The following is a 13,784-nucleotide window of genomic DNA, read 5'->3' as shown; positions in this document are numbered from 1 at the left end:
TAATGTGTTCTCACAGCTAAGAGACTATCTAGCATTTCCCCAGAAGAGCATAAAAATCGTGTGTCCCCTCTCCCCCCAAAAATAAAAACCCCGCTGTGCTGGCAGTGATTAGCAGGTGCCACACCTCTTTCTCGGAGTACAAGGAACGGGCAACAATGTCCAGAAGCTTCTTTGTCTCGGCCTGGAACTCATGTCTGGAAATGGAACCTAGTGATGAATCACAGAAACAACCAATAAAGTTTAATTTCTATTTTCGTGGAAGAATATGCTACGTAACATCCAAACAACTGTTTCAGGTAATGAGCTTTAAACGTTTTTCACAAGAGTAAACAAAAAAGGAAGAAGCCAAGCCATCGGGGCTCTCAGGCAGGAGGCGTCCGCAAGGAACGAGCCAGTGGGCCCGCTCCGTCCACAGAAAGGGGCAAAGGGAGCCTCCCCCGCCTCCTGCCACTCACCTGTCGCGCGGGACGGCCACCTCAAGGGAACATCGAGGCCGGCACTTCCCGAGGTGCCTGGACGTGAGAACCATACTGCCTCTAACAACCAGACCCTGCATTCTATTCTTCAGAACTGTGGCTTCCAAATTAATCATTCAGAAGACTAACAAAACCTCACTTCTAACCCAAATATCATAGTCGGTGTTGTCATCTGAAAGCCAGAAATGGCCCCGCTCCACAGACTGCTCTCCTGGGCCCGGGAGCAGACAGGACGGCGTCGGAGGCTGTCCTGTGCCGGCAGGGCCAGTACCGAGTTTCCATCCCACCTCCAAGATCGTGAGCAGACGTGCCCCAGATCCCCATCTGGGGAAGGACCCCACCGCGGACTCCCGGGCAAACACCCGAGGGGGGCAAGACGCCGGGACGGCGGTCAGGAGTCCCTGCGAAGACGGGAACAGACGACGCTCTGCTTTGGGGAACCCTCCCTCCCACGAAGACCTTCCATCCGAAGCGAGTGGGTGGCTTTACCAATCACTGCTTCTGCCTCAAAAACCTCCCCTCACAGGCCAGCAACGAGGCCACGGCTCCGCGGACCCCGGCCGGCTGAACACAGTACCCTGCACGGTCTCCGTGCTGCGGATGATGGAGTGCAGGGGCTCCTCTGTCCGGTCCTCAGCAGCCTGCGAGCTGAAGAGCCGTGCGGCGTGGAAGCTCGAAGCCAGGTTTCTCCCGGGGTTCCTGGATGGGGCTGGGGTCCGCCAACGACCCAGAGTGGCTTTTCCTGAAAAGACAAACACGCGGAAAGAACAAGCATGAAAAAGACATCGGAAACACAACACCCTGACGTGTTTCCATCTGGCCGCTGCTGCAGGTGCCCGCGTGGAATTGTCCGAGGCCAGCCGCTGCCCAGAAGACCCAGTGGCACCAGGAGAAATCACAAGTGACTGAACGCTGAGCAGCGTGGGTGTTTCAGCGAAGTTTTGGGAACACAGCCTCACACATATCAAATACCAAGAAAGAGTCCCAACGCAGGGCAGAGGTGCGCGAGACAGGCAGAGGCCTCAAACAGGCACAAACCCGCAGACTCAGACACGCCTCGAGGCTCACGGCCCCTCTAGGAGCCCGAAGTAACACAGGCCAGCCTTCCTCACCCTGTGACACCCAGGAAAAGGAGGAGGAAAAAATATACACCTAAGAGGGATCCAAATTTTTACACTAATGGTCTGAAACAGTCTCACCATGTTCTAAAGAATACTTCTTGACTGCTTCCCTTCTTGTCCAAACTCTTTTAAAATTAGTACATTTGGGGGTGCCTAGGTGGTTCAGTTGGCTAAGCCTCCAACTTCAGCTCAGGTCATGATCTCACGGTTCCTGCGCTGGGCTCTGTGCTGACAGCTCAGAGCCTGGAGTTTGCTTCGGATTCTATGTCTCCCTCTCTCTCTGCCCCTCCCCAGCTTGTGCTGTCTCTCTAAACGTAAATAATAAACACTAAAAAATATACATGTAAATAAATAATTTAAAATTAGTACATTTAAAAACTGGAAACCAGCAGATGATCCCCCCTACCTGGTAATCAGGAAGGGGACTCACACGGTTTCACATTAGTTTTCTGTAATTTCTCGCTCAGCATGGCCAACTGAGGGACCGCTGTGAGGAAAGAAGGCGACCCCCCTATCTGACACTGAGGTCTGCAGCCTGGCGTGGGCAGCGCTGTCTGCCCTTGGAGACCACAGAAACGCAGACGCCTCCAGGCTCCTGGGCAGGAAACTCACCTTACTAGCAGCCCCTCAGGACAGCATCGCTCACCTGACTCCAGGCCACCAAGCCAGAGCCTGGGGTCAGTTAGGAGGTGCTTAATGACCGATGCTTTCAAGGACACACGTCAGACAACGCAAGACACCCCGTGTCAAAGTCTAGACCTACATGAGATGCACCGGCCTGCTGGCTCCCACACACGTCAGAAAGGAATGAATTCGAATGTCCAGAAAGGACCTGGAGGGTTCGAAGCCCAACATATCAACATCCACGTCCCTACAAGGTATAAAAACTTGCCTTTTCTTTAAGTTTACTCCTAGATTTACAAATAACATGACCTTAGCCTTTATCTCTATGCAGAACACCTTAAAAACGCCTACTCTGATTCAGAAAATATTCAATTTCCAAGAAGTCTGAACGTGTAATTCTCTGGAAAGAAAAGAAAGAACAGAAAGCTGGGGCACTCCTAGAATGAAATGCTACTTGGTTAGAGGGTTTGGTGAACACTCTGCACCAAGCCAGGAGTGACAAAGCCCCCGTGACCCCAGGCAGCACCTCCCCACCCCATGACCCCAGTGAGTTGTCCTGCTGCCTCCTGCCAGGGACGGGTTCCCCACAAAAGCTGGGCCCCTGCTCTGAAGAAGGGCAGGACTTAGGGAGAAAATTGATGGGACTGGGATAACGAGGAATGGGTGAGGGAGGAGACCAGGGTCAGCCTCAGGACGGGATGTGGGTTCAAGTTCCATAGGGGCCCTGCTGACTTATGAGCGTCTGGCCCCAAGGCGGGTCCCGCATCAGAGAGAGGAGCAGCCAGAGCCTCAGTGGAGCCAACAGCCCTTCAGAAGTCCTCCTCCCCTTCCTCCTCCTCCACCCTGGGCTGACTGGCACCCCACCCTACCGCCTAGCCACAGGAAGGGACAGAGGTGTGGTGTTCAGGAGTCTTCTGCCAGTGGGAAGGTGGGAGCGTAGCACTCATCAGGGCTCCCCCTCCCCCGGCCCCCACCATGCCGCGAGGGCAACTCCCGCTGTCCCATCCAGCCCCTGGTGCCCGCATCTCGATGGGTTCAAAAGCCTTGGAGGGGGTCTCCCTGTCTGCAGTCCCATTTCCTCCAATCTGTCCCTTAAATTTCTATACGTTACTCTTCCAGCGACAATTCCAACGGTTATTTCCCCAATTCTGAAGACTCATTCCTGAACGCAACCCTGTCAACTCTCAATGCTTCCGGCTGGTATTCCCTGCCCTCCAGCAAGCAACATCCTCCGAATTTTCTGGAATCCTACCTCCTCCTGCCCCTCACGGCCCCAACCTGCATGGTCACCAGCACTGGGGTACCTGTGCCCCTTTCCCCTACACCACCAAGCTCAGCACACAGGGATCATTTCCCACGTTCCTGTAGATGTACCCCGCAATCATCAGGTAACACAGACGGCCTCAAGAGAAGCAGCTGGTTTTCCACTGGTTAATTCTACTTGGAGTGAAGTACTCTTGACCAATGCATTTGCAAGAACCTACTGAACTGACCATTCATCCCCACTTTCTCTCCCACCTTGTTCTGCTAACAGAGGCTTCTTCCTGCCATGTGCTTTCCGGTCCTCTCAGAAAACAGATCGCATTCCCTCAATGTCTCCCCAAATAAAAGTCATTCTTACCCCAAAGGAAACCAGAAGGCCCATGAAATCAAAAAACTCAGAGGCGATGGGCTCTCAGTATTTTGACGCTCCTACAGATGGCCTGTTCCAAACTCCAGAGGAGGGAGGGGAGCTGTCGGATGCTGGCAGGCCTTTCTACTTCTGGGTCATATTCTATATGTTAAGTATTTTAATCAAGAACACACCCCCCCCCCGCCTCAGGGCAGGGGGAGGGGTTGAACAGGTGATGAGCCCCGGGCAAAGTAGGAAGTGTTGAACCACTAATCGGCATGCCTGAAACTAATACAGCACCATATTTTATGTTAACTGAAACTAAAACGAAAACTAAACACATCTCACATACTCCATTTCGCCACCCAGAGCTCCTTATTCTTTTTAACGAACAAATAATACTCCACTGTAATGGGCAAGGAGTGCTCAGCCGATGGGTGTTTCAACTGTTCCTAGCCTCATGCTGTTAAAACCAATGCCCCGAAGTGCCACAGAACTGTGTGCTGTGTGTCACCTTTCATGGACGGAAGGAGAGGATACAGAAAGACTGAGCGTCTCCACTCCTCCGTGAGGAAGAAACACAGACAGGAGTAACCAGAAACTTGTGAGACTGTTTCACGGGGCTGCTGAACAGAGCACCACAGACAGAGCAGCTCAAACGACAGAAATCTCTCAGCTCACAGTTCAGGAGGCGCGAGGCCAAGAACAGAGCGCTGGCAGGGGTGGCTCCTTCTGAGGCTGCGCGAAGACTCTGTCCCAGGCCCCTCTCCTCGCTTCCGTAGCCTCAAGTGTCCCTTGGCTTGGACACCGCGTCTTCCCTCTCTGCACGTGTGACTCCACATGCAAATTCCACTGTTTATAAAGACACGGCCACAGTGGATGAGGGTCCACCCTAATGGCCTCATCTTAACTTGATCATCTGCGAGGACCCTGTTTCCAAAAAGGTCCCACTCACAGGTCACGGAGGTCAGGAATTCAGTATCTTTTAGGGAGGCAACAGTTCAACCCATAATGGGTATGTGGGAACAAAACGGAAAGAGTGGAGGGCTGGGGACAGGGTAGCAGAGCTGAGGGGAACGTGACGTTTCTGAGCACACCCTTTCGTACCTGACTCTGAGAACCACAGGACCACAGAGTAAGTCAGAGCAACCCGGGCATGTGGGGAACATTCACCGAGAAAGAAACAGTAGCAAACGTGCGTAACTGTATCATAAACAGCATAAGCATCCTAACCTAAGTCGCTTTAGAAAATGGTACTGGCACCGTCTCCTGAAGTCAGCCTCAAAAAGGCCTGCGTCCAATCACCGTAGCAAACCACGAGCCATCCTCAAACTGCCGGATCTGCCAAGGGAGTACCGGTGGACCTTGAGTTAGGAGCAAGGAGTTACCAACAGGGAAAGGGCCAGCCACCGGCGCAGGTTGGCATCGGAGCAGAAGCAGGATTGTCCCGCTATGGACAGACTGGGTTTAGAAACAAACACTGAGGTGCGTGTGGGGGTCCACGTACACATACTTCCTAGCCGTCCGCTGACAGGCCTGGAGGCGGGAGCTCCGGCAGCGACAGCGCCTGTCACCAGGGAGGGCGGCCGCCCCAGAACCGTTTCTCAGCCCACGCCTTGGTCAGGCCAGGGGTGGTGGCCGGCCGCCCTCCCCGGCACCAGACCTCGGTTCCCCAGGTTCCGCCAGGAAGGGATGAAGGGCTCACAAGGAGGGTGCTTCACGAGGGCACCGGCTCCACCTGGAAGGCACTCCCAGAGGCAGAGCCCGGGGCCATCTGAGCAACACAAGGAGGATGGAAGCCTACGAATCAAAGAAACATCCATGAGTCCACAAATGACTTATAAATAAATGGGGGAGGAAAGACCTCTTCCTCACAACTCACAACTCACAATTAATAAACGTGTAAGGAATGGTGGAAAGAGGCCACCTCCGTCGGGCAAGCGTGGCAGTCGAGGCCGGTTACAGGGATAAACTGCTGTTTAAACGTCCTCAAGAAAGAGAACGTTTGCAAAATCTCCACGTGTCCACCACGAGACACCCACTCATTTCTTTTTTTTTTTTTAACGTTATTTATTTTTGAGGCAGAGAGAGACAGAGCATGAACAGAGGAGGAGCAGAGAGAGAGGGAGACACAGAATCGGAAACAGGCTCCAGGCTCTGAGCTGTCAGCACAGAGCCCGACGCGGGGCTCGAACTCACGGACCGTGAGATCATGACCTGAGCCGAAGTCGGACGCTTAACTGACCGAGCCACCCAGGCGCCCCGACACCCACTGATTTCAAAGAAAAAGACCAGTGGTGGACCGTGAAGAAAATGGCCAGGTATCTCCAAATGAAGTCACCCGGCACGAGACGGGTCAACGCCTGCAGTGCCGGTGGGGTGAGAGGGCGTGGCCTCCCCTCCGGCGTGTTCCTACCAAACATGCATCTCAACGTAACCGTAAAATCGTCAGACTAACCCACATCTAGGGACACCCTGCGAAGCCCCGGGCAGTACTCTTCCCAAGTGTCGCGATCCAGAAGGACAGACAGACTGGGATGCACTGAGGTGGCATGATGACCACGCGGCCCTGGACAGAAGAGGACATCAATGGTGAAACAGGATCAGCGCCAGCACGACTGGCACGCCACTTGCTAGCACAGGGCACCGCGACTTTAGCGTTCAGTAACTGCCGCAGGCTACGGGAGGCGTTAACATTAGGGGAAACCAAGAGGAGGGGATCCCAGGCGGTATTTCCGTGAGAGCTCTGTAAAGCACAGAATATTCCGAAATATGAAACAACACCGTGAGGGACATCCTTGCACGTGTCACTTCATTTACAGCCCAGCCTGCATCTGGGCGCACATCTAGAAAGTCACCACGTCCCAGGTTGGGTCCAGTTTAAACCGTGGTTGATGCTGCCGGGTCACCCTCCAGAGACCATCGGTTTACACTCGGGCAGCACCACGGGAGTGTCACCTCACGTGGCTGCCAGGGTGGTGCTGGGAACGTTTGGATCTCTGCCCATCAGTCAGGTGAGACTTTTGCTATAGCTGTCATTTTCATTCCCCTTACTAGGAGCGAGACAGACCTGCCCTTATTTATAAATATTTACTTTTTGGGGGCACCTGGGTGCCTCAGTCGGTTGAGCCTCTGACTTCGGCTCAGGTCATGATCTCACAGTCTGTGGGTTCGAGCCCCACGTCGGGCTCTGTGCTGACAGCTCAGAGCCTGGAGCCTGCTTTGGATTCTGAATCTCCCTTGCCCTCTGCCTCTCCCCCACTCACGCTCTCAAAAATAAAATACACATTAACATTTTTTCTTTTTTTAAAAATGTATTTTGAAAAATGTATTAAAAGTATTTTCTTTTTTTAAAAAATGTTTTAGGTGTATTTCAATTTTTTTGAAAGGATTTGAGAGAGAAAATCCTAAGCAGGATCCTCACTGTCAGCACAGAGCCTGACTAGGGGCTTGAACTCTCCAACTGTGAGATCATGCCCTGAGCCAAAATCAAAAGTTGGATGCTTAACTGACTGAGCCACCCAGGCGCCCCTGTAAATATTTCCTATTTTCTTTTCTGATGACGGACTTTTGGCATCCTCTGACCATTCTTGCACTACAATCTTTTTCTTATTGACTTGTAAGAGCGCTTTATGTCTTAACGAAATTAGTCTTTCTTTCCCAGAACACTGTATCTAGTGTTCCAACAATCACGACCCCAGGGATCACAGGCATCCCCTCCCCAACAGAGAAGCAGCTTGGCGGTGGGCTGGGCCAGCTGCCTCAGTCTCCCGGCCACCGGTCCCCTCCCCCTCATTGTCCTCCTTCCTGTTCTGGGACCTGGGCACCACGCAGGTAAGGTCCGGGCTCCCTGTCGCCACACCCAGGAGCATCTGGTCCTTCTGGATGCCCTCCGTGAGCTCCCCCAGGGGCGGCTCTCCGACCCCGTTGACCTCAATCTTGGAGAACACCATATTGGTGACTCCACACTCACGGTCGAGTGGCCGCAGGGGTTAATGGCTCCGACGGCCTGGAGGACGGTGAGCAGCTCACTGCGCTAGATGCATCCAGTGGCACAGACGTCACAGAGCTCCAAGTACCAGCACACCCGCTGATCCACCTTCCTCCTGAGGCCCAGGCTGAGCGTAGCCACGGATCCCATGAGGTTCGAGGCAGCTGTCCTGGGCGACACACGGCAGCCTCCCCAAAACAGCCTCGTTTGGAAAGGCCTTCCTCACTAAGATTCATGCAATTTTCCCACGGCCTACTTTTCCTACTCCTGTTGGTTTTTTTCTCCCACTTAATACAATATTTGTGAAATGATTTAATATGTTGTTCGTGATGGAGGAATAGAAGTCCTCACTGTTAGGAAAAAGGAAGAAAGAACCAATCCGTATTTCCAACCAGGACTTTAAAACTTTCCAGTAGAATTCCGAGATTACATTAATCAACAGCACTATTAAGAGCAAATCTGATTTGGGGTTAACTTTTCACAACGACTGTAAGAATAAACCAACAGAGCAGTAAACCTGCCCGAACCAGATACAGATACGTGACCTGCACACTGTCGGTCCTCGCGCTTCCTCTATACCCTGAAGGAAAAACCACAAGCCTCAGGGCCAGGCTACAATGTCGGAGTATCCAGCTGTTTGGTGGTTTGGGGGCACACAAAATGGCAACGACAGTTTGAGTCTGACACCCCCCCACACGGGCCAGTGCTCATGCTGTTTCCTCTGCCAGCGACCACATTCCTCTCCACCCGAAGTGTTTCAGGACCTGGTGTGAGGCTCTCCCATCCCCAGTGGCTCAACCCCCTCTTTCGACGGAATTTGGAGTACTTATTTTCTATGCTACTCATTTGAAACTGCTGTTATAAGCCAGCTTGTGGCACTTCTACGATTAACTGTTTGCTCATGGAAAACATTTCACCAAATTACAACATTTCTTAGTATCAAGCTCAACCAAGGCAAGAAGAGCCACGTTTCTCCGAACACCACAGCCCCTGGCACAGAAGCAGCTCGTTACAAACATGCAACTTACCAGCACGTGCATCGCTAGGTGGAAGCACAAGGACATCCGGTCAGCCACAAGTCGCTCAGTGCAGGGCCATCGGTGACTGGGAAGAGGGATTAAAAGGACAACGGCCTAGGGGCGCCTGGGTGGCGCAGTCGGTTAAGCGTCCGACTTCAGCCAGGTCACGATCTCGCGGTCCGTGAGTTTGAGCCCCGCGTCAGGCTCTGGGCTGATGGCTCAGAGCCTGGAGCCTGTTTCCGATTCTGTGTCTCCCTCTCTCTCTCTCTGACCCTCCCCCGTTCATGCTCTGTCTCTCTCTGTCCCAAAAATAAATAAACGTTGAAAAAAAAAAAAAAAAAGTAAAAGTACAACGGCCTATAGGGGCCGTCAAGGAAGGCAAATGAGTCAAAACACACTGGGTCCTTTTGTTTTTTATCACTCTTCTCTACGTCAGCCACTGAGCTTGCTTACCACGGTTTTGCTTCAAAATGGCACGTTAAGTACTGCACTTTAGACGCAGGCATACTTAGTACTTTAAGCTGTGAGCAACAGGCAGACTGTTTTCCTGGAATTACTTATCCGAAATGCACAATCTCCCACTTACCACGTACGATACGGACGAGAACAATTTAACTTTTTGTCTTTACTGTGAAGAGCGCCACTTGCAGCATGGCGGGGTCACAGCCTCCAGCCAAACTGCCTGTGGAGGACACCCGTGAACTTAGGAACCACACAAAAGGGCTACCTACAGGCTCTGGAGAAGTCAGCCAAAGCAGGCAGACCCTCGGGGAGAGCTGACACGTGGAAGAAGAGAACAGCATGGGAGGAGGGCAGGTTCAACCCAGGGCGGCTGACACAGACACGGCCCCTGAGGAACCGGAGGCGGCACTAGGGGAACCGTAAAAGGTGAAGAGTGGGGAGTTGGAGAGGGTCCCAGAAATGACAGAGTCAGAGAGACGGAGTCCCCAATTCTGGGAATAAATTCTTCTAAATATCTGGCTGACCCCCTGAACTGTGTGTGGGGGACAAACTGCAAATAGTCCGGTTAAGGCTAAAAGAATCCAACTGCTGTGTGTGCAGCTGGGGTCCAACCAGATTAATAATCCACTTTAAAACAAGAGCTGGGGCACCTGGGAGGCTCAGTCGGTTAAGCATCCCACTCTTGATTTCAGCTCAGGTCATGTTCCCAGGGTTGTGGGAGTGAGCCCTGGGTCGGGCTCTGTGCTGTGTAGAGCCTGCTTAGGATTCTCTCTCCCTCTGCCCCTCTCTCCTGCTTGTGTGCGCTCTCTCTAAAAAAAAAAAAAAAAAAAATAACAATATTGGGGCGCCTGGGTGGCTCAGTCGGTTAAGCGTCCGAGTTTGGCTCAGGTCACAATCTCGCGGTTCGTGAGTTCAAGCCCCGCGTCGGGCTCTGTGCTGACAGCTCAGAGCCTGGAGCCTGTTTCAGATTCTGTGTCTCCCTCTCTCTCTCTCTGACCCTCCCCCGTTCATGCTCTGTCTCTCTCTGTCTCAAAAATAAATAAACGTTAACAATAAATAAGTAAAAATAAAAAAATGATAAACAAATAAATAAATAAAATAAAAATAAATTTAAAGAAGACAATTCCAGAGTTGGAGATTTAAGATCCCTCTCTCAACAACTGACAGAGTGAGATCAAACAATAAAATAAATCCAGATACAGACTGTCTGAGCTACAGTATGAAACTCTGACTGGATACTCATAGACTACACACACCAAAATACGTTTCTTTTTGAAAAGACAATTTCTTTCAAATGCACATGGTACATTTACAAGGAAAGAAGGTGAACTGGACCACAAGCCTTAATAAATTTAGTAGGACTAAATCAATACAGAATAAGCTCTCCAAACACTACAGAATTAAGTCAGAATCGGTAATAATAAAATAGCTAGGAAACCCCAAGTATCTGGAAATTAAACCACATATATTAAATGATCCATAGGTCAAAGAAGAAATCACAAGGATATCACTAGTTAATAATGAAAATATAGTATGTTCAAAGTTGTGGGATCACCCACAGAAGCACCTATCAGGAAACTTACAGCTCTAAATGCTTATGTTAGTAAACAAGTCTAAAATCAATGACTTAAGGTTTCACCTTAGAAAAAAGTACAAAGTCAACCCAAATAAAAGAGAAGGGAGGTAATAACAAAGAGCACAAATTTATGAAACAGAAAATAAATGAGGAAAATTAGCCAAGCCATAGCTGATTCTTGAAAAAGATCAAGGAACGTGACAGACAAACTCCCAAACTGATAAAGAAAAGAGTATCAATCACTAACATCAGGAATGAAGGTGGGGTTATCATTACACACTCTATACACATTAAAAGGACAAAGAAGAAACATTATGAACAAGTTCATGGCAAGAAATTTAACAACTTAGATGAAATGGATAAATTCCTTGAAAAAAAAAGGGAAACGTATCCAGGGTGACAGAAGGTAAAACAGACATTCTTAATTGACTTGTATCTAATAAAGAAATTAAATTTGCTTTCCAAATTATTGCCATGGATGAAATCCTAGGCCCAGAATTTTTACTGGTGAAACTTATCAAACATGGGGAAAAGAAACTATTTCAGAAAACAGAAAAGGAGTGAAATATTTTCTGACCAGTTTTATGAGGACAACATAACCCGAGTATCAAAGTCGGCTAGAAACATTACACACGCACAATAAAAAATAAGAGACCAGGGGCGCCCGGGTGGCTCAGTCGGTTAAGCGTCCGACTTCGGCTCAGGTCATGATCTTGCAGTTCGTCGGTTCGAGCCCTGCAGCAGGCTCTGTGCTGACAGCTCAGAGCCTGGAGCCTGCTTCGGATTCTGTGTCTCCCTCTCTCTCTGCTCCTCCCCTGCTCATACTCTCACTGTCAAAAGTAAACAAACATTAAAAAAAATAATAAAGAGACCAACATCCCTTATGGACATGGAGGTCCTTAAAAATTTAGCGAATCAAATCCCACGATATGTAAAAATGAAAGCTATATCACAACCAGGGGGGTTTTCTCAGGGATGCAAGGCTGGTTTAGCACTAGGCCATCAATCGATATAATTTACTATAAGAATAAATAACAGCAAAAGAAGAAATGGTACTAATGGGCTCGGGATGAGGGAGCAACTGAGAACCTGGGTGCGGCAGGCCACAGACCGCAGGCCCAGCTGTAGGAGGCAGCAGCCGCCACTACACTGCAACCTCTGGATTCGAGATTGCTGCCATTGTAGAACGCAGGCCCCAACTCGTGGAACCTTTAATTCTTTTGAAAGAAAGAAGCAGCTCAAATATTTATGTGAAATCTTTTAATGTTTGCAACTATACTTTTAAAAAAATGTTTCGATCATGGGGCACCTGGGTGGCTCAGTCAATTAAGTGTCCGACTTCAGCTCAGATCATGATCTCACCATTCGTGAGTTGGAACCCCGCGTCGGGCTCTGTGCTGACAGCTCTGAGCCTGGAGCCTGCTTCAGATTCTGTGTCTCCCTTTCTCTCTGCCCCTCCCCCACTCACGCTTGCTCACGCTCTCTCTCAAAAATACACATTAAAAACATAATTAAAGGGGTACCTGGGTGGCTCAGTCAGTTAAGTGTCCAACTTCGGCCCAGATCATGATCTCACGGCTCGTGAGTTCGAGCCCTGCGTCAGGCTCTGTGCTGACAGCTCAGAGCCTGGAGCCTGCCACGAATTCTGTGTCTCCCTCTCTTTCTGCACCTCCCTCGCTCATGCTCTGTCTCTCTCTCTCTCTCTCTTAAAAATAAAAACATTAAAAAAAAATTATTTTTTGATGTTTGGACCAAACACGATTTGTTTATGGCCAGACTTAGCCCTTGACTGCTAGTCTGCAAGTCTTTTCTAATCTTCTAATCTTGAAAATAAAGCCCTTGGGAAAGTTTACCAGCAAAGAAAGAATGAGTATAGCTTTAAATAAAGGCTCCCACTCCTGTTTGGTAGAAATGCATCAGGAGACGACTTCTAAGGAATTAGATGGTCTTTATGACCTTGGGGTAAACAGAGCTTGGCAAACTTTTTCTGGACAAGGCAGGTGGTTAAATATTTTAGGCTTTCTGAGCCCTGTGGTCTCTCTGGCTCAACTCTGCCATTACAGGAGGAAAATGGCCACAAATGTGTGAAAGTATAAGCATGTCTGGGTCCCAAGAAAACTTTACTTACAAAAACAGGCTGGGAGCCTGACCTGACCCACAGACCTTACTTTGCAGAACCCTGGGGTAAACCACAAAGGGAAAGACTGGTATATTTGACAAATTAATAACTTCTGTTCATTAAAAAACAAAAACAGACACTAAAATGAAAAGTGAAATGGTAAAGTACACCTGGGTGGCTCAGTCGGTTAACTGTCTGACTCTTGGTTTCAGCTCAGGTCATGATCTCTTAGTCTGTGAGTTTGAGCCCCACCTCAGGCTCTGTGCAGACAGCTTAAAGTCTGGATCCTGCTTCAGATTCTGTGTTTCCCTCTCTCTCTCTGTCCCTTCCCTGCTTGCAATCTGTGTGTCTTTATCTCAAAAATAAACATTTAAAACACTTTCTTTAAAAAAAGAAGTGGGGCACCTGGGTGGCTCAGTTGGTTGAGAGGCCGACTTCAGCTCAGGTCACGATCTCGCGGTCCGTGAGTTCGAGCCCCGCGTCGGGCTCTGTGCTGACAGCTCAGAGCCTGGAGCCTGTTTCAGATTCTGTGTCTCCCTCTCTCTGACCCTGCCCTGTTCATGCTCTGTCTCTCCCTGTCTCAAAAATAAATAAAACGTTAAAAAAAATTAAAAAAATAAAATAAAAAGAAAAAATACAAAAACACCTAAGTCAACCAGTCTGGAAGAAAAGATGGGGTGGGGGCACCTGGGTGGCGTATCAATACAATGGGATTAGCAGCCAAAACCAATAACCAATGAGCTACACCTTTAGCATGAATAAAGCTAAGAAAAAAAAGCTGACC

At 49.7% G+C, this 13,784-nt stretch overlaps 1 protein-coding gene across 2 annotated transcripts in view; it reads right to left on the bottom strand.

The window, feature by feature from the left end:
• Positions 1 to 13,784, bottom strand: part of TRAP1 (TNF receptor associated protein 1) — a 48,996-nt gene that overhangs the window by 24,197 nt on the left and 11,015 nt on the right. For both annotated transcript variants that reach the window (XM_045461443.1, XM_045461441.1), the window contains 2 exons: positions 1,054 to 1,218; positions 125 to 207 (listed from right to left, as the gene is read on the bottom strand). In XM_045461443.1, the coding sequence (XP_045317399.1) occupies positions 125 to 207; positions 1,054 to 1,218 (248 nt within the window). The remainder of the gene's footprint in view (positions 1 to 124; positions 208 to 1,053; positions 1,219 to 13,784) is intronic.

Source organism: Leopardus geoffroyi, chromosome E3, assembly GCF_018350155.1.
Source record: "Leopardus geoffroyi isolate Oge1 chromosome E3, O.geoffroyi_Oge1_pat1.0, whole genome shotgun sequence".
Taxonomy (NCBI): Eukaryota; Metazoa; Chordata; class Mammalia; order Carnivora; family Felidae; genus Leopardus; species Leopardus geoffroyi.
This window is presented reverse-complemented; position numbering and strand designations above follow the sequence as displayed.